Raw genomic sequence first — 24,393 nt, 5'->3', positions numbered from 1 at the left:
TATACCTGATGTGGAGGCGTGACAGATTCTAAATGCTAGAACAGCTATGGTTTTTCCAACATCAGAAAATACCAGTCAACAAATCGGTCCTTCATGGTACAAATAAAAGGGAAGATGTGTCAACAAGAACCATTCTTTCCACGTGAGTCACTGGAGAGAGGTCTTATAGAAGGCTGGTGTGGCATGGACAAGGAAGTTGGTAAAGGTATTAGAGAAGCTGGAGGAGACCCTTAGAGAGCCCTGAATTTCCCTGATTCTTAATTATTCATCCTTCCCCACACTATCTGTTTTCGCTCTCTCCCAATCTTCAGTGATGAAGTAGCTTCCTCCCCAGAGAACCTGACCTTGGCCTGTTCCAGCTCATTTCTACCTGCTCACTTGCAGTGGATCAATGTTTCCAAGTCTCTCATTTAACATGCCACAGTCTTGCTCTCATCCTGCCCTCCCAGAGCCTCGGCCACCAATCCCTCCATGCCTGCGTAACTCAGTTTTCCAGTCCTAACCAAACGCACCCTCTCCTCACTCCCGCTCTCTGCAGCGTGGCCTACCGCTGGTCGTTTTGCCCACATGAGCAAGTGTCCAGAGATCTAACAAAATCATAGCTGTTTTCTTTGCCTCTGCTGCAGGATAAAGCTCAGGACTGACTCTGAAACTCCCGTCAGAACCACAGAGGCTATTGGGGAAGAGGCTGGAGTCAGGGGGGAGGCACAGACTCCAGGGTCAGATAGACCTGAGGCCCCTGCTGCTCTAGTACTGATGAGAGCTCTGGCCAATCTAAGCCTTGATTTTGTCACATGTAAAGGAGGGAGAATAGGACTCACCCGATAGGGTTAAATACCGGAAGGCACGTGAAGCAGGATGGTGGTACACTCGTGCCTGTGGGTTCCTTTCCCCTGACCCCACGCCCATCTCCAGCACTTACACTTCACACTGGTTCTTCTCTGTCAAATTCCCACACATCCCTTAAGACCTGCCTCCTCATTCCTTTAGGGGTAAGGGCCTGCCATGGAGCGTACTTCCCGCGGAGTACTGTTTGAGTCTCTGTTTCACTCTGTGACAGTCTCTGATCGCTCCGTTTCTCTGACTAGACAGTAACTCCGGGTAGCTAGCCCTCCTCCACACTGGCAGCCTCCAGAACGATCAGCAGGCTCCGCCACGACTGACCTTGGAGCATCGTCTCAAGCACTGCAGCCCAGAGGGAATGCTAGCAGAGGCTGAGAGGCCAGACCTAATGCCGACTGTCTCCGACATGTGGTGGCATCACAGCCAGTCCGTGAGGGAACGTCGGGGTGGCTGCCATCCCTCCTCCTCATCAGAGAGCAGTGAGGCTCTCTCCTCCCCATCTGCCCACACAGAAAGCCTGGCAGCTCCCCAAACACACAGGTAGCCATGCGAGAGGGCGGGCAGCAGTGGCCAGACTTGGGGAGATAAAAGCCTGTAAATCAAAACTGTACTCTGTTCCTAACAATTTTTATTAAGACTGAGACCCCGGGTGCCTGGGTGGCTCCGAAGGTTAAGCGTCTGCCTTCGGCTCAGGTCATGATCTCCAGGTCCTGGGATGAGCCCCAGGTCAGGCTCTAAACCCAACAGGGACTCTGCTTCTCCCTCTGCCTCTCCCCCTGCTTGTGCTCTCGCGCTCTCTCTCTGTCTCCCAAATGAATAAATATCATCTTAAATAATAAAATAAAAAAAGCCTGAGGCCCCCATTATCTTTCAATCCTTGCAAATGGATCTGAATTCCTGCCCTGCAGCTCGGCTCTCTTTCCTTAGAGATCTAGAGCCGAAATAAACACGTCTACTGGATGAACTGTACATCATTCACTCTGCTCAGAAGAGAAAACCCCCAAATTAGGAAAGTTGGACATGATTTTATTACCATCCACAAAAGCCCATACACTCCTGGGAAAAGAACTTCTCCATCTAAAAAGATCCCTCCCCAGCTTCCATCAAAATGTAAAAGAGGATGGGATTTGAGGTATAATAAGCAGGACAATCCACCAGGCAGTCAAGTTCCACATAAGGACCCTTTACATTTCCTCTTCAGCTGTACAGAACTAGAGCTGATATTGTGTCTTTAGGTGCTATCGACAAAAGAATTCTACCCAAGTGTCTTACCATGAGGTGTAAATTATTCATGAAAAATGGAAATGGACTAGATGACAACACTTACATAACTAACTTAGCCTTCCCTCGGAGTCTGCAGATACATTAATTAAACCTCACGGTAGCTAGTCCTGCAAAGCAGCGGCTTTGGAGGCAGAAAACGGAAAGGTCTACTGCCCTCTTCTTTTCTGATTTCTTGAAGAGAAAACGTAATCTGCGTCTGTATGGCTCTCTGAGATCCAAGACCCACCTCTCCTCCGAAGATGTTCTGACCACACCTGATGCCAAGTCTGGTTCCCGATGCCCTCGCCACACTGCACATGGCATTCACGCTCATAATGCCAAGTAGCTGTGACCAACAGCATTCACTAAATGCAAATAAAACAATTTCAGAAATTCATTTATTTTTTTTTTTTTACTTGAAGAGATAGGGCAGGCTCCCATCTCCACACACCCATGTGCGTGTGCACATGCACGTGTGTGTACATACACACACACACACTCTTACTCACTGCTGCTGTTCTCCACAAAATACTTGATGGGACAGTTCCGCCTCATTTGAAGCTACCCAATCCACTCCTGAAACGGAACCCCTTCTGTAGTTAGAACATCGGCAACAAGTTTATGGTGGCTAAGCAGCTTCGGCAGTCTGAAGTCTAATGCTGGGATAGATGTCTCTACCTGAGTGCTAGCCATTGGGGCTGGATTTTGACATTTGCTGTCTGGGTCTTTCTGGAGCACTGCCCCAGCTGCTCTGCATAATTATCTGTTCCTGGAAACCAGCAAACTGGACAGAAGGAGGAGTCTGAGCTTCTGTACGTGGAGGCCAGTTACTACCCTGTATTCAGCAGAGGAATTTCACAGAAGCCTCCTCCCCACCCCCACCCCCTGCCAAGGCTTTGTAGAACCAAGATTTTTCTTACGGGTCGGGGGGGGGGGACAGGCTCCAAATGGGTCAAGTGGTGAATAGTGGGGAATGTTTAATGCCTCCTACATTTATCCAAATATAGTCCTGACAGATGGCTTTGCATAAGAGATGTTTTATAAAAACTCTTTGAGATGAGAGTTTAAGTAAAACATGACCTTACCTTTCTAGATTTCTTGGTTAGTACAGGCTAACTCACATATCTGCAAATCCTTATACAAATAGTTTTATGCACCATTATTTGTGAGATCGAAGTAAAATCTGATGGTTGGAAGCTTTTTTTCTTCCCTCTCATGTTATCTGTAGCAGGCCTGATAAAACATAACATGAATCCTGCTGCATGTAATTATTTTATTTTTTTGATACAATATTGTTGCCATTGATTATCATATACAGTAAATTTATACTGGGCAGGTGTGAAAAATGACATTTTCTGGCTTATCAAATATTCTAATAAATTGAGGGTTTATGTGTGTATATTATTAACTAATTTTCAATAAACTCTTCCTCAGGTCAACTTTCTGTTGAATGGATTTAATCTCTGGGGGAGTGTTTAGAAAATGTGACAAGACCTAGAGGTCATAATTGTAAAACCTCAATCAACACTTTCTGTAGATGTGATTTTTTTTTTTTTCACATCTTGCCAGACATAGAATTTGTTTTCACAAGCTTTGAAAGGACTGGTGGGCTGGGTGCTCCATAAAGAGTTTCCTAATAGTCAAGGGTAAGAATTTTTCTTCCCAGCACAGGCTCAGTTCCCAAAATGAATTAGATGGATAATCGCCCTCACTCTCCCCATAAGCCCTCACTGTAGAACATGGGCAATGACTATTCACTCCACACCTAGAGGGACTTTTTCTTCTGAGCATGGGCTTGGGGGGGTCTTTGAGCTTTCGTGGCTCTGAAGTGTCACTGAGGTAAGAAGGGGGAAGCCACACATCAGGGGTAAGCACACTGGAGACATCTGACCAATGAGTGTGTTCAACTGCGGTCCCTGAAGGGACTGAGTTCAAGTCCTTCAGGGGCAACTTCCTGTGGCTAACCCTTCATGTCAGCCCAAATTTCTTTTTCTGCCACGGGACATTTACTGGGATGGGTTTTGCCATAGTATGAAAGAGTCTGTACGTTCGTGTTGGGTTCAAAATAACACTCTCCACGTCAGGGGCAGAGGCAAGGGAGAGGAGGCCTTTACCAGGGGCCACCGCTCAGTTCAGCTCTTGTTAAAACCCCTCACCGGTCTCGTGCCTCCGATCTGTCTGCTCAGTTTTCCCAGAGCTCTGTGCTGTCACTATCCTTCCTGAAGACCTTCATCGGCCCAATCAGGCAAAAGCCTCTGCCTTGGCATTGAAGGATCAGACCCGGCTGCAGCCAGCCCTGCACACTGAAGCCCTGACCCATCAGATGCTGGATCTCGGCCTCGACTGTACACTTCCCTGCCCGCCTGCGCGTGGGAGCCTGCCCTTCTGTCTTTTGGGCAAAGATGCTCCGAGGAGCGCATGGGTGGAGTCCTCGAGGGACTGAGAGGCCGGAGAAAGCATGTCTCCCTGCAGGGGTGCGGGGAGAGCCTTGCCACATAGACTATATTTTAACTGGGCCTTCAAGGATGTTATCAGGTAAGTGAAGAAACTCTGTATATAGATGAACTGGCTGATGCTTAAAATGGAGTTATTTGGAATTTATTTTCTCCCATCCAAGGACTAACCAGGCCCGACCCTGCTTAGCTTCCGAGATCAGACGAGATCGGGCGCGTTCAGGGTGGTGTTTTCTCCCCTCTTGAGACAGATGTAGTTTTGAAATAAAAGCCAATAAAGCAATGACAGCAGAGACTATTATAAGACTTCAAGTTCCAGGAATTTCCATCTGTACTCGTTTTGTGAAATAAAATATCTTACAATATGAAAAAACTGGGTAACCCAGTATACTGAGCGATCTATATGTCTTTTAATGTATCCTGAGATGAAATCTGTCCCACTATAGGCATCTAGAGCCTTACACATTCTGACCATCTGTGAGGCTGAAACTGACTGATTTATACGGTGTTCTCATTTTCCTTTCCGATTTTCCTTGTTACCAAGCCATTTGTTGGCCGACGGGCAGAACTCAGAGTAGAGTCTAGGGCAGTGAGTCACACAGAACAGGCTCATAAGCCTGTTTCACTAGGACGAATGATGAATTCTTTTTGACTTCTTAGCTTCCTCCTTCTCATCTTCCGGGTATAGATACTGCTCATCATTTTCAGTCTCCTCGCTGGTTATGATCTCACACAGAATATTCACATACGGTTACATATTACAATTAATGTATATCTGCTAGATGGTTCTAGGTGGGAGCCGGTTAGTACATCTTCGGCTTGAAGCCAGCCTCCGGCTCAGTTCATCTCCCTGGCTTCGGAGTGACCTTGGTTTGAGCTGAGGCCCCTTTACACTGTGTTGCTCTTGGGTCTCGTGTGCAAGATAGTTGTAATTGGGGAAAGAAGTGACTGTTGTGTATTTAGAATGATGAGAAAGATGGTATAGCATGGTGATTAAGATTAAGGCTTCTGGAACCAAACTGCCTAGGATTCAGTTCCAGCGAGACCATTCGTTAGACACTTAACTTTGGCCAACTTAGTTAAACTCTGTTGTGGTTTTACCACCTATAAAATAGAGATGACCAAAGTTGTCCTCATGAGACTGCCATAAGGAATAAGAAAGTCTATCTGTACGTAAATACCCTCTCTCATATAATATAAAACATATGGTATGATATATAATGTAGTATATAATATATCATATGAGAGAGAAACCAATAGAATAGTAACAAGTCATTTGTAAATAATAAAACTAGGTAATAGTAAAATGATTAAATACAATTTGCATATTAAGGTCCAAAGAAGTCGTTGCTAGTAAATGTGTTTATTGTATTTTTGTTTCCATATCTATGCCCAGAGCTAAGCAGTCAGAATAATTGTTTTATAGTTCCCCAAAGTATTTGGATTTTGTCTTCATTGAATTTCAAGCTTCAAGTCGAATTCAGCTGAAATTTTCATTGCCGGCACCTCCAGGAAGCCCTGAGGATAGAATTTACAGCTCTGTGGCTTGTTCATCTTGGCTCACCATGGGCTGACATGTAAAGGAAACTGGACTGAGGATCTGTCTTGGGATGTTCTGGTCTAACTTCTGTTGTCTATGAATGACTTGAAATGTCTAATTACACATACTGATGAGGTTTGTACTATTTGAACTGACAGTCTAAATTGATCTAATGAACTGAAAGACTGTCAAAACTCCAGCTCGTTTTGTGTTAAAGACAGATCACTCCACGAAGGAAAAAGGAGGCAGGATGCTTAGCACTCCCTGAGGTCTGAAATTCCTACCTCTGCTTGCCAAGTCTGCTGGTGTCTGCCTTTCTATCATCCCAGACTCTGGGTCCAGCAGAACAACAGTGCGATCACAGGTCTGCAGGATCTCAGGGCTAGAAGGGACTCTGGAGGTAACCTCATGCCAGGCTTCCTTTCACAAAGGAGGAAACTGAGACCTACTGCATTTAAATGACACCTCGTTCACGCAGATATGATTCCATCTGAGTTTAAAGGGTGAAATTAACAAAAGGATAATTTGTCATGTCACAGTCATCAGCAATCTCTGACTTCAGGAGCTCTGGAAAGATTTCTAAGTTCTTTTGCAGCTGCTTTGCTCTTTGAAACTTGTTGAAATTACGTAAAACATATCACGCCTGAAAAATTTGTATTTATGACTATTTCTTTTTCTGTGGTTTTCACCAAGAGCTGCTAAGGGTTTCTACTCTTCATCATTGAAGTGCAATCCAGCAATTCTTACATCCGATAAACTGCAAAGTGCAGGGTCTAGGATTCTTGAAGCTACTGTCTAATACCTCTTTAATAATATTTCTTTAAGTGTAATTGAAGTTAAACCTGTTAGTTCCTTTACCAACTGCAGTCTGCTCTAAAATGATGTATTTTAGCTTCTGCGTGTCCCATGATCCCTCCTCCTGCTTCCCTACACACAAACCTACACATATATGCCTGCAAACTCTCCAATTTTTTTTCCACCAAAGGGAGCCCAAAAAAATCATTAGGCTGGAAGAAATATTTATGATATGTGATTAAATATTTATCATAATCGTGGAATTTATCCTCAAACTCCAAAGTATTCCTTTATTTTGACTTCCTTTCCATTCTTAGGAAAGATTTCTCAGTATTAGAAGTGCTTGAATTGCTGGGCGCCCAAGTGGCGCAGTCAGTCACATGTCTGACTCTTGGTTTCAGCTCAGGTCCTCATTTCAGGATCCTGAGATCGAGCCCCGTGTCGGGCTCCACATTCAGCACGGAGTCTGCTAAATTTGTCTCTCCCTCTGCCCCTTGCTGCTGTGCGCTTGCTCCCACAGGCAATCTCCCCCTCCAAAATAAATAAAGGTGTGCTTAACTTGCCATCATAATGAATACTACTATGTTATAGTTGTTCTCTTATGAAAGGACTTTGTCACAAAAATTCTGTCAAAAAAAAACACAAAAATGTGGTTCAAGAAGACAGGACTTACACATAAATATCCAAATATCTAGCTTCCTCATAACGAACGAGCAAACAAAAGGGATGCTTTGAACCTAGTCATGGAAGGATGCAAACTTTCTCTCTCTCTTCCATCCCATCATTTCTTTTGACTCTTCCCAGCTAAGAAACGTATTTGCTATTCTTTGTTATATCTGTTTGGAGGCTGAGTTGGCTTTCCTTAGAGGTAACCTGGCATTTTTGAGGTAGCAGGTGAAGAGCTAAAGAATTAGCAACAGTTTATCTCTGCCCCTGAGAGCACACTTGGGATTGCTTTCCCTCTCCCCCTTCTTTCCTCCTTCATCACAATTCAGAGGACACAGAACTATCAGGGGGTTTCACTAGTATTCCTTCATTCAAGTGCACTCGCATTGTCTTTCTAGGGATGAAACCTACGGCCCTGGAATCACTTCTTCACTTGAATGTAGGAAGTATGACTCAGCCTTTCCCCCCTGCAGAAGGCAGTGTGGCATCTACCACGGACACCCGACATGATGTCTCCCAATTTCTCCCATTAGCTCGGATCTTCCTCCCGCTCACTCCTATGTCTCTATCTTTTACCAGTAAGTTGATAAAAAAAAAAAAATCAAGCTAAAAACAAAGCCAAAACCATTGCTCTTGTATGAAGGGCGAGCATGCGTAATAATGCGTTTCTCTAGGCGAGCTCGGGCGGGTCGACGCTCACCCATCTTCACGCGCAGCTCCTGTGCCAGGAGCACAAGTCTGCGAGCTGGCTGGCTGGGGTTAGGGGTAGCGTCAGCCTGTGATTACAGAGTGGAAAATGGCCAATTGGTTCTCACTGAGAAACGGGACATCCACGGTCTTCCTGGCACATGCGTTAAACCAACAGAGTTAAACGGCCCTACTCAGTTATATCCAGCCTTTGTGAACTCAGCACCCCGCACTCCTCTTCCAGCACACCTTGGCTCTTACGCCAGAATCTGGACCAATTGTGAAGTGGGAACCAGTGACTTTGGGGGCACAAGCGACCAAGGCGAGATGTTGACAAGCATCATTCAGACCTTAAATCTGACACGAAGGCAAAAGGGGAGACTTCTAAGAGGAGAATTTTTTTTTCCTCCCCAACAGAGATCACAGGGTCTGAATGAACCGAATCGAGATAGAGCCAGTTTTCAAGCACCCACGGGTGAGCTTTTACGATTTTTCTCTGGCAATTCACAAACCACTGGATACGTAAATGCTGTACTAAAAGGAATTGAAGCCTGTCAGGTTAATTACACAATATTAGGTACGAAAACAAACAGTGCAACACAAAACATAGCTACATCATTATTTGCAGTAAATGTTAACTCTAAATAAGTGCAACCTGTCCATAAATGCTTGCTATAAACTAATTAAAAAAATAAAATTTGATGGATAAACATGAAAAAAAAATTCTCACTGAGAATTTTTTTTTTAAATATCAGCACTCATTTAGAGTTTGGGATTTGTGAAAGAAAGCTTTAAAAGGAGCAAACCTGATTGGCTGTGGCTGTTGCTGCGAAGGGGACACTTGTTGCAGGAGTTGTTGCTGCAGAGACAGTGGCTGACGTAGCGCTGTGCATCATGGGTACTTTCAGGAGGGGAACCATGGGAGCAATGAACAGGAGGGTGTAGCATTATGGTAATAGAAGTGGTATTTTGGCATGGTGAATATCAGAGCAGCAAGCCATCATGGGTTAAACCAGCAGATGGCATGCAATCACAATGCAAAGCAAGGAAGCATGGGAGAGAAATAAAAAAGGGAAAATAGCTTATTACAAGTACAATTAAAGGAAGTTTTAAAAACATAATCAGTGATTCCCAGAAAGGCCAAAGCAGACTACTTTGGTTGATGTATTTATTGACATTTTTACTTATAACAATTTATCATTCCCAATTTGGAGCCTACGGTTGTAGGTCCTAATAGGTTTCTTCCAAAAATGCGAACTGTAACGTCCAATGAAGTAAGACTATGGGATACTCGGCTTTTGTCATTCTAAAACATCCAAGGCTCAACACATAGGCCTAATTTGGGGTAGGATGGTCTCTGGAATTAACTGCAGTTCAATTGAACATTTTGTCAATCAGGGACTGCTTTTTTTGAACTGAAATTGTTGGAGGTTGGGGTTTATCCTGGATTAATAAACAGTAGAGCAAAAATCATGGCCTTGACATAAATTCTAACATAGTTACTGTGAAATAGCCAGGCAAATTTGGCCGATGTTTATTTCTCTTTATTCTAAATGGAACACATCCATATGTCCTAAAGACAGACTTTTGTACCAAGGCATTGGATGTGTAGAGATAACGATATGGTATTAAAATTTAACATCTAAGAGGGGGTGGCTAAGGTCCAAATAATCACCACAAATAAATCGACACTTATAATTAAAAAGGATGGTAAAACAAGGCAATTCAGACAGTTGTTTTCAAAATACATCCACTTATAATTTTTAAAAATAAATACTTCTGGGAAACTCTGATAACTCTAACACACAGCAAAGAGGAGATAAAGGCACACCACTATGAAACTTTAAAACATTGATGAAATTAGCCTGCCTTTCTGATAAAGTCAGCTTTTTTTTTCCTCTTACACTAAACCGTATAAACTCTAAAGAGAAACAAAATACAGATCATTAAAAAGCAGTACTTGTGGTTTTATGTCTGGCAGTGGCTGTTCTAGCACAGTGGTTATTCTGGTCACATTAAAACGATTATTTTCTTAAATAATACAAAAGTACATCTTAAAAAAACCTATACATTAACTCTAAAGCCAAATAAAGCCTTCAGAGCTACCATTGCCTAAAGCATTTCTACCATCTCTGAAATAAATTTCAAGCAAGTGAAGGTACTGTACATAGTAGAAAAATACAAATAAAAAAAGGTTGAAACCTACCAATACTGGTAGCGGGAGTCATGCACAAAACTGACCCTGCGTGTCATGCAATGGCAGGTGGAAAAAGTGAATAAAGGGAAAGAAACAGGTTAGCGGTTTAGAGTTAACATTCAAAGTGAGATTGAAGCACAACCAGAAATCAGTAGGGTTAGTTAACACAGTCCTTAGAGTTATTCACGTTTTTAGTATAGAGACAAGTATCTCTGACTTGTTGGAAGCCAATATTACTCAAAGCTCACTCCTTCGATACTTTTCACTCTTTTTACTCGGCTCCGTCGACATGATTCTTCTAAAGAATGGCATGTGACAATGTCGAGAGTGTCCTTCCTCTAAGACCTCCAAGTATCGTACAGACCTCATCGAGGTAAACCTCCAAGGTAGGAAGTGGGTATTTTACAGATGAAAAATCTGAGGCACAGTAACTAGTCCAAGGTCATGCATAGTAGGGACCAAGGGTAAGGCTGGAAATAGAATTCTAATCCTAAATCCAGGTCAGGGTTTGTATTTGTTGGATTACACTAACCTTATTGCATTAAACGTGTGTTTGCTTGTTTCATGTTAAAAACAATGTGAAAATCAAAACAGTAGCTAAGACTCTGTATCCTCTAAATCAAAGCCTCACGGGTCAGGTGACTTTTAGATGATTGCCTGGAAGCCCTACAGCACCGGGAGGGAGACTGATGTTCTTGTGACAGAACGACCCGGCTGTGTACGTGATGTTTTCATCATGATAAAGGAGCCTAAAGAGCGCAGAGGCAAAACCGTGCAGAGCTGGGGCAGACTTAGGACCGGGCCTAGCGACTGTGTCATGGCGGCTATTAGATGAACCCTGAGGGAGATCTTTGGCAAAACTTTGAAATCTCAGGTTGGTGTCCAAGTGGGGTTGGGGGGGGGCGGGGAGGAAGATTTCAATCCCTCCAGGGGAATGGCTGCCTTCCCTGTGGTGGCCAAATTAATGTACTTGAATCTGAAAACCCTGACCCTGAAGAGAAACGTATGTGGTAAAGCACTGAAAAACGGAATTACCTACTTCCGGTTTAGTTCCTTAGGCTACAAATCTAGATACCATGAGGGTTACAGACCTGAAGGTGGGGTATCATGGAGGTGACGGAGGATTCGTTTTTAATGAATGAATGAAAAGTCTCTGTAACAAATGGCTGAACCCGCTTAGGGTTTTAGAACTGCTTTCTGAGATACCAGGTGAAGAATGTGAGAGGCATAGACCTGTGTTCTCTCTGCCGCACTGTCCACACCTGAGGGAGACTTTCCGCCTGATCTGTATTTGGGTCAGGCTAAGGTTAACCAGTCAGGGACAGAGGCTATTTAACCGGGTTATTACTGGATTCTTCAGCAAACATGTGCTAATGAATCCTTTACACACATACACACACTCACTCCTCAAAATCCTTCTCTTTCTCCAGGCCTGTCTTTCTAATCTTCATAAACAAACTTCTGGACAGTTGCCTGCTCATAAATGTTCACTTCCTTGACCCACATACTCTTCAATCTTCTCCAAGTTGACTTCCATATTCAGGTCTCCCCTCCAACTGCTAATGTCCTCAAGAACTCCCTATTTCTGCAGTCAGTAGGATCTCTTCCATCTTCCTCTAACGGGAACTTGGTAACATTTAGCACTTGGCCACTCCCTCCATAATAAACCCCTCTTTCCCCTTGGATTTTCTAATACCGCCCCACCCCGTCTTCCCCTCCCACATGCATAGACACATACGCGGTCTACATCTTACATGCTGGAGTTTTTCAGGACTCAGTTCTGGTCCCTTTTCATCTATTCTGTGCTTTTTCTGGGCATATCATTCAATCCAGCATTTAAATACTATCTATAAGCTCAAGGCTTCCAAATTTACGCATCTACCTTTCCTCTTGAAGTTCCCTGCTCTGGCTCACCAATAAGCCAAAGCAATCCTCTTTCTGAAATGAATCTTATATTGGTTTGTCTGTACATCTCTACTGCCACTCCTCAGGTCCTGATCGCCCTTATCTCTAGGCTGGGCCACGTCATGATGTCCTAACTGGTCTTCCTGCTCGCGTTCCCATCCCCTGCCTAATCTCCTCCACTCTTTACCTTTCTAAATACAGGTCTGTTCACTTCTCTGCTGGAAATGATTCACTGCTTTTTCATTGTGTTTAGGATAAAGACCCCCTATGGTCCACTCTCTGACTATCTCCCCAACTCCATTCCATACCCTTCTCTGAGGGCAGGCACCGTGACCCAGGCAGATTAGCCTTTCATTTCTTTGAACTGAACACATCACACTTTTGTCCTACTTTTGGGCTTCCCACAAGCTGTCCCCTGTGCCTGGAATAATCTTTGTCCCACTCTTTTCATCTTCCTGGTCTCAAGGTACATATCACTTCTTTAGAAAACCATTCCACTGTTCTTTTACCTATCTCCATCTGCCATTTATATCAGTTTATTATTTTTAAGCTTACTGAACCCTACTCTTCCATTTGTTGGCCATATAAAGCATTTAAGTTACATATTTATACTGACATTTATTGGACATCCATCTCTCCTCCTCTCCTGTCAACTCTGGGAGGGCAGGACTCATGTCGGTCTAGGTTTCCGGGGCCCAGATTGACAGGGGATCGATCGGTTGAGTGAGGGTTCTTAGTTGTCAGCGAGTGTAATGGGAGCTCTTGGTTCCTAAAATGTATGACAGTGCCCACCTTGTCAGTGACTTCATTTTAAAGAAAACCGTGGCTGGGTTCAAAGTCATCCTTATACAAATTCTGCTATTCTCTTGCATTCCAGAGTGTGTGCGTGCGGGGGGGGGGGGGGGGAGTTCTTTCCTGTGTCATGGCTGCGAATGTCCCTGGGTTGCAAACCACTACCACCAGCTCCTGTAGTCACGCTGACCTGGGACTGAACATGTGACTTTAGCTTCAGTTCAGGATGTGGTTGAAATGCTTGACCAAATTCATGTGATGAGCCCCTCACTCACCGTGGTCTGAAAGTGATAAATATATTAGAAATGCACAGCTTTGGCTGTGCCTGGCTATCTGACTCAGTGTCAGATTCTGCTCCCTGTCTTTTCTGCCCTGCACCCTCTTCCTACTCCTTCAGGACTTTGTAGCTAAAATGAACAGCTTGCAATCCCTCAGATATGTTCTGCCCAACCTAGGCTCTCTCCTACCGGCCTGGGATGCTTTTCTGCCACTGCTAAAATCTTCCTTTCAAAGTCCTAAGCAAATTTCTTCTCCTTCAAGCAGTTGCTTCTTTCTCAATTTCCTTTGTCCCCACCACCCACTGCACCTGTTGATGGCCTGAACACTCTGCTTTTCTCTGCATTGTCAAATAGCTTTGCAAGTGCCCCAAGGGGCCCTTAACGCTCAGCACTGTATTGATTTTTCCCAGTTCTGAATTCCTTTGTATTCTCATTACTGGATCTGGAACTCAGAACTTATTCTGTGTTCAGGAACTCTTTGCCCAATTAAGGGGGGGACAAATAAATTTTGCTATCATTGTACAGGTCCAGTTTCTACCAAACACAGACAAATCTTTCATCAAGGTGTGTGACAGAAAACCTTATGTAACCTTATGATTTTGGATCATTAGGCAATGATTATACTAGTGCTTTTCCTTGTTTTACTTATGCTGTGCACACAAGATAATGAAATAAATCAAAGAGTGACTCAGTGGGTCTTTCTGTTCTGAGCAGCTGAAGCATTCCGTTAAGGCACTAATTCTATCAACAGAAACTTCTCAACTGTTCTCTGCTGCAGTTGCACAAATATTTCAACTCTAGAATCTGTGAGTCAGGATTCTTTGCATATTTCCACGCATTATGTATTCACCCTGCAGCACAGACACACGGCCTCAGTTTTTCCATCTGCAAAATGCAAACAATCATGCCTGCCACTGGCAGAACTATCTTGAAGAATAATGAGACAATGCCTATAAGAACACTTGCAGTAACACGATAAACCTGTCAGAGAAATGCCGAGAATTATTACCCTGCTGTTTTTGTGAGTGTGTGTGGTTTCTGCCACTGGCCTAATGCAGCAAAGAGAAAGTATTAACTCCTAGATTAAAATAATCCCTATCAAAAAAGGAGACAAGAAAAAGTCTCACCCACTACAAATGTGCTAGGGCATCAGCCAAGGTGGTAATTATATAAGCATGGTTTTGGAGAAGAATCCCATATTTTGAACAGTGTTTTATATTCCTATCTCCACATCCCAGAGGCTGAATTCCTAAAATCCAAATTCACATGGTGTCAATGTATGATTTATCATATACGACATCATATGATATCGTATGACAGCAAAATTCCACACTGTGGAAGAGACGGCAGGTGCATCGACTATGATGCTCAAGTTACACGGTCTGCAAATACTGACCCATTGTGTCATACACCTGCAATGAATTCAATGTGATATACTAATTATACCTCAGTGCAAAAAAAAAAAAAAAAAGAAAGAAAAATTAGGGATCTTAAAAAAAAACAAACAAACCCAGATTTTCACTATGAATGGCCTTTCAGTAAAGGGTAACCTCCAGGAGTACGTAAGATGCTCTGTGTTTCATATATATGATCATTGTTGGCAGAAAGTACTTACAGAAAAATCAAAACCTGTCGGTTTAAAAAAAATGGGCCCAGGGGCACCTGGGTGGCTCAGTGGGTTAAAGCCTCTGCTTTCGGCTCAGGTCATGATCCCAGTGTCCTGGGATCGAGCCCCACGTCGGGCTCTCTGCTCCGTGGAGAGCCTGCTTCCTCCTCTCTCTCTGCCTGCCTCTCTGCCTAGTTGTGATTTCTCTCTGTCGAATAAATAAAATATTAAAAAAAAAATGGGCCCATCTTCTACCAAATTGCAAAAATGATTTTTGAACATTGTTACTTAATTTGCAGAGATTTAAGACAACAGTGATTAACAATGAATGATTATAGTCATTACTGTTTTAAAATTGAGTTGAAAATGTGGTTTATGAGTAAGAAAGCCCGAAACAAAACTATAGCCAAAACAAATACTGAGATTTCTGTTGGGGATTTAAATGGGGGAACGATTATGCTAACTTCCTTTTGATTAAATTGTTTTTCTCTTTCATCATTTAAGAAAAACATGGGAAAACTTCTTAGAAGTTGAAATACCATTTCAAAGCATGAGAGCCATATAGCTGTTCACTATGATACTGATATCATGATACAGATGGAAACACTTGTAATTCACGGAATGAAGTAGGCTAGAACCCACTTTTGGGCTCCCAAAGTCCACACAACCCTGGGCTGCCGGACACACTGGGACAGTTTTTAAAGGATCCAGCAGGGGGCGGAAGTGCACAACCACAGCAGCCCATACAGCCTCCCGGTCCTAGATACAATCATTTCATCATCAATAATCAGGTCATTGCATAAGGGATGTTTATCCATTCTTGCTTTGGAAGTCTTTAAATGGTTTCCGGGTGAAAGAATTTTAACTTGAGGATTCCTGCAGTGATTTAAGAGCTGTCATTATTGGACTGAAGTGTTAAAACCAAGTTAGAGGCCTTCAGACTTTCACACAACTTAGGTCCAAGGTTTCAAAGGCATTGCCAGGAAATAGTAGTGAAACTGCTACCCAATCTCCAGAAACACATTTGTCCTTTTATGCTCTGCCCCTCGGTACCTTCCTTCCACATTTTTTTCTCCTAAGATATCTAGTGACGAGGTCTATGAAGTAAGACACTTAAGGAAATCATAGAAGACCTCGAGGTAAGTTCACCCACTAGAAACTATTTTACAAACATGTTATGTACAGTCCTGCGGTGCTATAAACCTGCTCTGAAATGTCACTGGCTAAGGCTGTAATCCACCAGGAGGGAAGCCCCAGTTAAGCACTGACATAGAGAATCACCCTACAGGTCTGTAAGTCTCCTTGAGAGAAGAGCAGAAGTGAAATATGAAAACTAAACACTAAGAACAATTTGCTTACATGATTTATATGTTTACTACAATAGATATCATTAATAGGTTGATCACTGTTTTCAAAGTATAGCTTTTATACAAAAAACACCACAGAAATATTTCTTCTACTCCCTCCTACGTTAATTCCCAATAGGCTACAGGATTTAAAGATTTAAAGGGAAGGATAATAGACCTGAAAATTCCAACCACGTGGATTAGGACCAACAAGCCCTTTATGATAAAATTGTTGTTCATCTGTATTTACCTTTGAGTCACTCCCATGGGATGACAATTTGGACTTCGAAACTAAGAACTGAATGGACAGTCTCCTCACAAAAGCCCTAAATCATTCTCTGGTTCTTTATTTTTTGAATACTAGGAAATTGTATTTATTTTGAGGCCATCATCCTGCTTCTCATGCAGACCAAGGAAGTCAAAACCGTGATCTGTTTAAGGTGACTGTGTTATATGGTGTACGTAGGTCTGTGGTCGGGGAGGTGGGTAAAAAATGGGGGAGGGTTGCCATGCATTATGCTTTTGTTTCTTCACTTCTCTCTGCTGGTTTATAAGTCTGCCAAGCTCTACGGAGGACTCTGTGATGCCACGTGTGGAAGCTGGGTAGTGCCATGTCATGGGACGTTGGCTGGACTGGTCACAGGGAGACTAGGTGCCGGCTCTTTGTGCCACCTTGGGAAGTCACCTCCCACTTAGGGGGCCTCAGTTTTGTCATCTGTAAAACAATCGCCTGCCTGAGGAGATCATGAAGAATCGTCTAAGCTTCGAGATTCTGTGATTAACAGAATTCATCTCTTAGCGGAATGATGCAGTTAATGGACCAGGCATTGGCTTAGAAACCGAGGATAAGAGCTCTATCTACTTGTGCGCTTGGTGAAGTTGAGAAAGATGGCGAAAGAGAGAGGATGAATGTCAAATATGAGTAGAAGATTGCTTTAATTTGAATAGCCTTGTCTTTTTTTTTTTTTCTTTTAGTGCTCGGAACAGGAACAGGAAAAAAAAAAAACAGGTTAGTACTTACTGGAATTACTATTTTTAGGTCATTCAGGGTTAAAGACAAATCTCAATGGTCACACAGAAAAGGTCTCGTTGACATAAACGATTTTACACAGCGTGTGTAAACGCGAGAAACCAAAAGGCCTCACTGCTCTCTGCCTCTCACGGGTTCGGTCTGTCACTTGACTCTACAAAATATTTGGCTGTAGAAGCCTAGCAGCCTTTCGCTCTCATTCCGAGCACAGTAAATCTAGCTCGGTAGCATAGGACAATGACGAGCCTCAGGCTGTACTGACTGTACCTTTCCAAGCAAACTAGATGCCACCGAACAGCTTAAAGGAATGAGAAGAAAGCACATGACCGGAAGGGCACACGGACACAGGACTTGGAACTGTCGGGGCACGCACCTGTCGGGATGAACGCCGCGTGCTGCTGCAGCTGCGCACTGGTGAGAGCCTGCTGGTAGTGCAAGACGCTGGGATTGAAGACCGTGCTGGCACCGTTGCTTTTTTCAAGTGCTTGTCTCTTTGGTAAGGGATGAAGAGCACCAGGAGGAAAGGCCTATAGGCAGAGAATGGGATAAGACATGTATAACTCAAAGTAACCACATCTCCAGGATCCGCAGAGATCATCAACTACGACATTCTTTTTCAAAACGACAGCTAAGGAGATGCCTTCTGCCATGCACCTTAATTTAAACAGCGGCAATGTCGGGTGAGTGAGGATTCGTTATTTGAGAGCGAAAGCATGATTTCTGTAACCCAAAACGGTGGCATCTCAACTAAGGAAAAGAAAAACTATCAAGCAACACCAAAATAAATAAATAAATAAATAAATAAAGGGAAAAAAATTTTAAAAATGTATTCAGCTTTTAAAATGAGTTAAACTACTCTAAGGGGTAGGGGGAGAAGCATTTGTGTTATCATTAATACCTATTCTCTTCGGTAACTAAACAGCAATTGCTTGGATTTAGAGGTTAATAAGAATTATAAGGAGCATTTTCCGAGGCAAGTAATTTAAATTTGCTTCACTCTTTTGGAAAAGGTATTAAAATTTGTTAGGATTAATTTCACGTATTACGTATGAAAATGAGATGGCTAAACACCTGATTGAATTTTCTCCATTAATTAATAATAATGATTGTCTGCAACCAATTTTACAAGTAATACAAATCTCAGATGGTTCTCTGAAAAGCTACATGCAAAGCGAAAGGTGAAAGGTCAAAGTACCAGGTCTACAGATGCTTCGAGAGGTCGCTTCATTGCTTTGGCAGTCGACTGAGTCTTTTAATAACAGGCAGCGAGCACATGATGGCAGTGGGCCAATGGGATTCAAGCGAATTAACATACAGGTAAACAGCAAGCAGAGGTGCATCATGGGAACGGCATTGCATTGTGGATAGGTGAGAAGGAAAAAAATATTCTGAATGCAATATACAACGTACAAAACACTAGGCATGCACAACAACAAAAATGTTCTCTAAAGAAATGAATATTACACCTTAAATTAGTATCGAAGCAAAAATGCATCTACTATACCTTAGTTAAAAGCATATAAGAGAGTAAAATATAGATGTTTGAAATTCAGGAAAGTTAATTAAAACAGCAGCTTGCATACACACCATAAGCATTCTTTATATTGCTTCAGAAAAAAATGCAACTTTCGAGGGCCATAGGACTGAAGAACTTCTGATAAGTTAGTTTTTGAATGTACAGTAATGAATGCACTAAATATAAGATCCTAGTCAAAAATAAAAGACAGTGTTTTCAAATTTTGTAAAAATAATTTTTAATGAAGACCTAGCCTAACAAAATGAAGTGGCAAACTGAGACAAGAAATTCAGGCAAAAAAATATTCAAACACAAGATTATTGAGGCAAAACTGTTTGGGTTTGGATCTTAATTTTTTGTCTGAATCATGTGGATAATTGTCTCAATTCTTCTCTTCAGTCTGCTAGCATGAATCTGGGAATGAGGGAGCAGGTTCCAAACTTGAGTTTTGAATTTGAATTGAAAAGTTCTCAAATTTCCCATTCTCGATCCATTGTACTGTTTCTACCGACTAACTTATCATCCATTCTGTTTTCCACTACATTTGAAATTATAATTCAATTTATCTCAATCAACTTACCGGATTACATTAAGAAAATACCATTGAAAAAGGTATTTTGTGTTCTCGGTTTTCAGAATCATTTATACTTAAAAATTCTGTGTGTACTTTTAGTTATAATCAGTGACCAACCCAGTTAATGAGAATTGGAACTCTCGGCTAGAACAACAGCTAAAAATAGCAAATAGCTAAAAAAAAAAAAAAAATAAAATAAAATAAAAAAGTAGCAAAGAACTAACTGCTTGAAATATTAGACGGAAAATAATATTTTTAACTTATAACCATACTTTGGGGCAGAGAGTCTCATTTAAACAGCTGAAATAATAACAAAGATTGACTGAATCTTCACCACAATGAAATAATTTTCCTAATTCTTGACAATTGCTGTAAAAGATGGAAAGATTCTAAGATGGAATTCTGTGGAAAAAAAAATCAAAGGAATAGCTCTAATGCAAATAAAAAATGAAATACCCCTTTTCTATGTGTAGCACAATAGATAAATCCCTAAGGTTTGTGTGATCAATACAAATTGTGATATTCTAAGGTTCTGAGTTGGAACTACAGCATTTGACATAAAATGGGACAGTACTAAACTCTCAAAATGGGAAACAATGACATTTTCCTTTGCAAATCAAGGGCTTTTCATCATCATTAGATGGTTCAGGATCCGAAGTACAGAGCTGACAGGAGGAAAGTTAAAGATGGGGGGCGGGGTGGGTAGAAATAAAGTGAGTAGGGAAAGTATTGAAGGCAGAGAAGAGATTTGGAAGAGCCAACAGAGAGAAGTTTTGGAAGCAGTCTTGAGAGAGGCCATCAACGAATATGAAATTAGTGTTCTGAAAGTAGGATCACAACATTTTTAAAACCCAGAGAGCTCCACAGTAAGAAAGCTTATTTGTTCTGGATAGTCTTTCTTCAGATATAAGTTCCCCATTATGTGACTCCCATGACCCCTTGTTCATGTAAAATCTTTGGTTGCTGTAGAGTTTTTAGATTGCTAAAGAATGCAATTCTTTAAGCTTAAATTAATCTGTGCTAACTACGTAAGACTGGGCAGCCTGTTCTCCCAGAGTGCACCGAGAAAACCAACCCGGAATCATTTTGGCCTCAACCTTCTAGAACTCAGTTCTCTTATCTTTTCCAGTTTGGGGGAGTTTGAGAGCCAAACTGACTGTTGGGTTGATTTTGTCTGCTGTGCTAACTGGAAGAGTGATTACGTCTCCAAAGGCTGGTATTTATGAACAAAATTTCGACTTAACAAAGCATCGCTTAATGAAGTCTCTGAGTCGGAAAAGAAATATTAAATATTTCTCCCTAGGATAGTCAGCTGGAAGGTTAATCTTCTTTTTTTTTCTGATCTTAGGTTGATGAAACTTAATGTCCACAGAAATTAGAATAATCTAGGAATGTGAAAAAACAGCTTTCAGCTGAGCTGGATGGCAACGGCAACTCCTTTTCTCCCACTGTGTACTGGGGGTTATCTTACTAGATGCTTGTGTCGGGTCTTTGCAAGGAAACGCTAAGGTTCTGGAGGGTTGAGTATACCTGTCCGTATCTTGCACACCTCATACTTTAAAGCACATGTGTAGAGTTTATTTTTCAAAAAACCTGGGTGGGTTAATAATCGCATTATAATATGGTTTTGGGGCGCCTGGGTGGCTCAGTGGGTTAAGCCTCTGCCTTCGGCTCAGGTCATGATCTCAGGGTTCTGGGATCACGTCCCACACCGGACTCTCTGCTCGGCAGGGAGCCTGCTTCCTCCTCTCTCTCTCTCTCTCTCTCTGCCTGCTTGTGATCTGTCAAGTAAACAAATAAAATCTTAAAAAAATGATTAAAAAATATGGTTTTGTAGTACACATTCTGATCTAGCGGATATATATGGCATAGGTTTAGCTGCACTGAAAGGTCTTCAGGCTCAGACTAGACCCGAAAGATCACCGAGCCTGGTGGGTCTTGGGAGCTTCCTTAGGTACCTAAGCAGAGAAAGAGGTTCTCTTTTATTGAGCCTCTACACCGTGTCAGTCACTTGACACCCATTCTTGCTGGCCTCACCAACATTTTGGATGCCCTGCCCTCTCTGGACCCCCTGAAGTTTTTTGTACAAGCAGCCAGGTTTTCCTTTCTCTGAGTCAAAGAACAATCCAACTGCAAGTCAAGGCGTGCCAACCAAGGGCCCATGCTGGGCATTAGGGGCAAAGACCAAATCTGAGAAGTCAGAAAACCCTGACGACAGTGATCAGGGTTTCACCATTTTGATGCGGAAGAAAGGGATGTGCATGTATAGGATGGAATGCAAAATTCCTTTATATGCTTTCTTGGACAGTTGAAATTTCTCTAGCTGATGGCAGCTGGTCCTGTTTCCTTTTACAAAATAGGAATCTGTGTAGCCCCATTTGGAGTGTGTGAAGAAAGACTGCTTGCTTGAAGATCAGATACCCTTTGTGTGAAAATTACCAAAGAGAAGCTCTGTCTGGCTTATTTTTGCATTAAAAAAAATCCGGTGAGGATGATGCTCAGGTTTTAAGACGTATTGTGAAAGAATTGGGCTCTAAAGGAAATAAATGTCTCCTTTTCTGGAATCAAAGCTTTAAGTGCGTTTTCAGGGTCCAATTAATCAAAGAAGGGGAAATCCCTGGACAATAATACAAACTGCATTACAGAAATTCTTTGTGTTGGGAGATGGAGCCCAGGTGAATGGAATACTAATATCTTCTGACTGCAATCATCACTCCCATTTGTTCTTTTAAATAAGGAAATAAGAGGGTTTTTTTTCAGTGCATTGAGTAATCTTGCCGCTGGGGCAGGAATACTTCGACTTTATCCAGCTGCATTGAGGCTGGTTCAAATGAGCCTCTTGCTTCAACTAAAAAGACATGACAGATTCAGTAATTTTCATGTCATTGTCAGAAGCTGGCTTTTGTCCTGAAACTATATTCCTTTGGGTTGTCTCTGAGGATGTTGGAAGACCCCCTGAAATATCAGAACTCCAAATTTGGGCACAGTATGACAGTCCCGGGAACTACGGTAACTAAATATCCTCACATCCACGGCAGTAGCCTCCACGCACCTTGACGAGTGTGATGTGCCAGTGTGTGGAAGGGGCACCTGGCAGGGCACGCAGAGGGGTACAGGCTGGGTCTCTGAATATATCAGGTCGAGGAATGACATGTTGGGGTCAATGGTCATCTCTTCTCTTCTCCCCATCGCCCACCACTGACCTTTATGGGCTGCACTGTTCCTTCGGTGACTGAAGTGTATACGGATCGTGGATATTAGTCTGGGTGCTTCTCATAAACCAGCAGATACGATCAAGGCACAGAGAAATTCAGGGCTCAGTTCTCCAGTCATGATTAGTACCAGCAGTTTGTTGTGGCAACAGGTATTTGAGGTATAGGAACTAATTTCTTTTCATACCCCCAGAATCTCATCTCCTACCCCAGTGATCAGCGCTGGCTATTGTGACCCAGACTGAGCCAATCATGGCATGCTATTATTCTAACCATGAGGAGAGCCACCAGAATAATCTTTTTTTTTCAGAATAATCTTTAACTGTTCTTTAGTTGTTTTTTTTTTTTTTTCTCATTAGAACTGCTGTAGAAGACGCTGTTTTCTCTCCTGTCAGAAAACAGAAGAATGTGTCCCCACAGGAGTCTAGACCCATGGTCATTATTGCCTTGGAGAACCTGGTCTTAGAAGATAGAGCTGATATGCCAAGGGAAGCAGAAAAGAGAAAAAAAAAAAAAAGAGCAAGCGAGAGATCTACTGATTTTCCAGTTTCTGGATCAGGTACTGCTAATCTCTATTCGACTTCCTTTTGGAGAGCACCACATGAAGTCTAACTTTTTAATTTAAGCTACTTCAGTTGGGTTTTTGTCTTTTGCAGCTGGAGTCCTGACTAGCTTGGGGATATACCCTTGGTACCCAGTTATGATTTATAATGTCAGTGCAGTGGAAAAAATGTGCCTGACAATCACCTAATTTAGGTTGGCCTAAAATAATGATTACAGCGGAAACAGTTTTATTTCTTATAGGATGAGCTCTTCACTAAGAGGATGGTGAGACAGATTCCACATTGGAGAAATGTACAAAAGACCTCCCTCCCTTGCTAAAAGGGTTCCTTTCTCATCAGCATTAAGTAAGCGATTTACTCCTTTGTATTCTCGATACCGGATCTGGAAGCCCGAACTTACTATGTGTTCAAGATCCATCTCCACATCCTCCCCCCCCCCAGCTCTACTCCCAATTACAATCAGTTTTGTCAACTGCTCTTTTAACTACAACAAAAAAGAGGGAGAACTTCTCTGTATTGTAGTTAGAAGATTGCGTTTTAAAGCGTATCTTTCATCTCTGAAGCCCTGTGTGTCTCTTCTAAGGAAGGACTGCCCACTGAGTCCCCGCTGCACCCCGTCGTGCATTTCCAGCATCACTGAGGAGCACTGTTACTCTCACTCACTCAACTCCAAGCTCCTCAAGGGCAAGAAAATCTGCTTAATTTCTGGATGCTCCCCAGCAAGGGTCCAATGCGTGTTAGCTCTTATCACGCGTTTTGAATGAGTGAATGAATGAATGAAGGAATGCACAGTGTCTATAGTATAGTGCAACAGGCTTCTGATAAGCCAGCGATCTCACCTAAAACTGATTAGCAATTTCTACAACCTAGCGTGATGGTTCTCAAACTGTGCTGCACACTGGAATCCCATGAGCGTTTTCAGAAAAGGCCACTGCCCAGGCCACACCCAGACCAGTAAAGTAAGAAACTCTGGGGGAAGGGGCCGATATTGGAACCTTTCAAGGTATTGACCCTTCAGGTAATTCCAGAATATAGCCAAGTTTGAGTTCTAGGCAGGTGCTTGTCCACTGTTGATGTGTATACAAAACACCTGAGGATGTTTTAAAATTGGAATTCTAATCCCAAAG

General features: G+C 42.4%; 1 protein-coding gene across 6 annotated transcripts in view; it reads right to left on the bottom strand.

The window, feature by feature from the left end:
- MBNL2 (muscleblind like splicing regulator 2) overlaps window positions 1-24,393 on the bottom strand; it is a 160,586-nt gene that overhangs the window by 18,624 nt on the left and 117,569 nt on the right. The window contains exons 6-9 of one of the 6 annotated variants that reach the window (XM_045978428.1): window positions 18,597-18,650; window positions 17,775-17,928; window positions 10,454-10,489; window positions 9,054-9,148 (exon numbers count right to left, since the gene is read on the bottom strand). In XM_045978428.1, coding sequence (XP_045834384.1) covers window positions 9,054-9,148; window positions 10,454-10,489; window positions 17,775-17,928; window positions 18,597-18,650 — 339 coding nt within the window. The remainder of the gene's footprint in view (window positions 1-9,053; window positions 9,149-10,453; window positions 10,490-17,774; window positions 17,929-18,596; window positions 18,651-24,393) is intronic. The other 5 variants (XM_045978430.1, XM_045978431.1, XM_045978429.1 and 2 more) reach the window with 5 other exon arrangements.

Source organism: Meles meles, chromosome 14, assembly GCF_922984935.1.
Source record: "Meles meles chromosome 14, mMelMel3.1 paternal haplotype, whole genome shotgun sequence".
NCBI classification, from domain to species: Eukaryota; Metazoa; Chordata; class Mammalia; order Carnivora; family Mustelidae; genus Meles; species Meles meles.
This window is presented reverse-complemented; position numbering and strand designations above follow the sequence as displayed.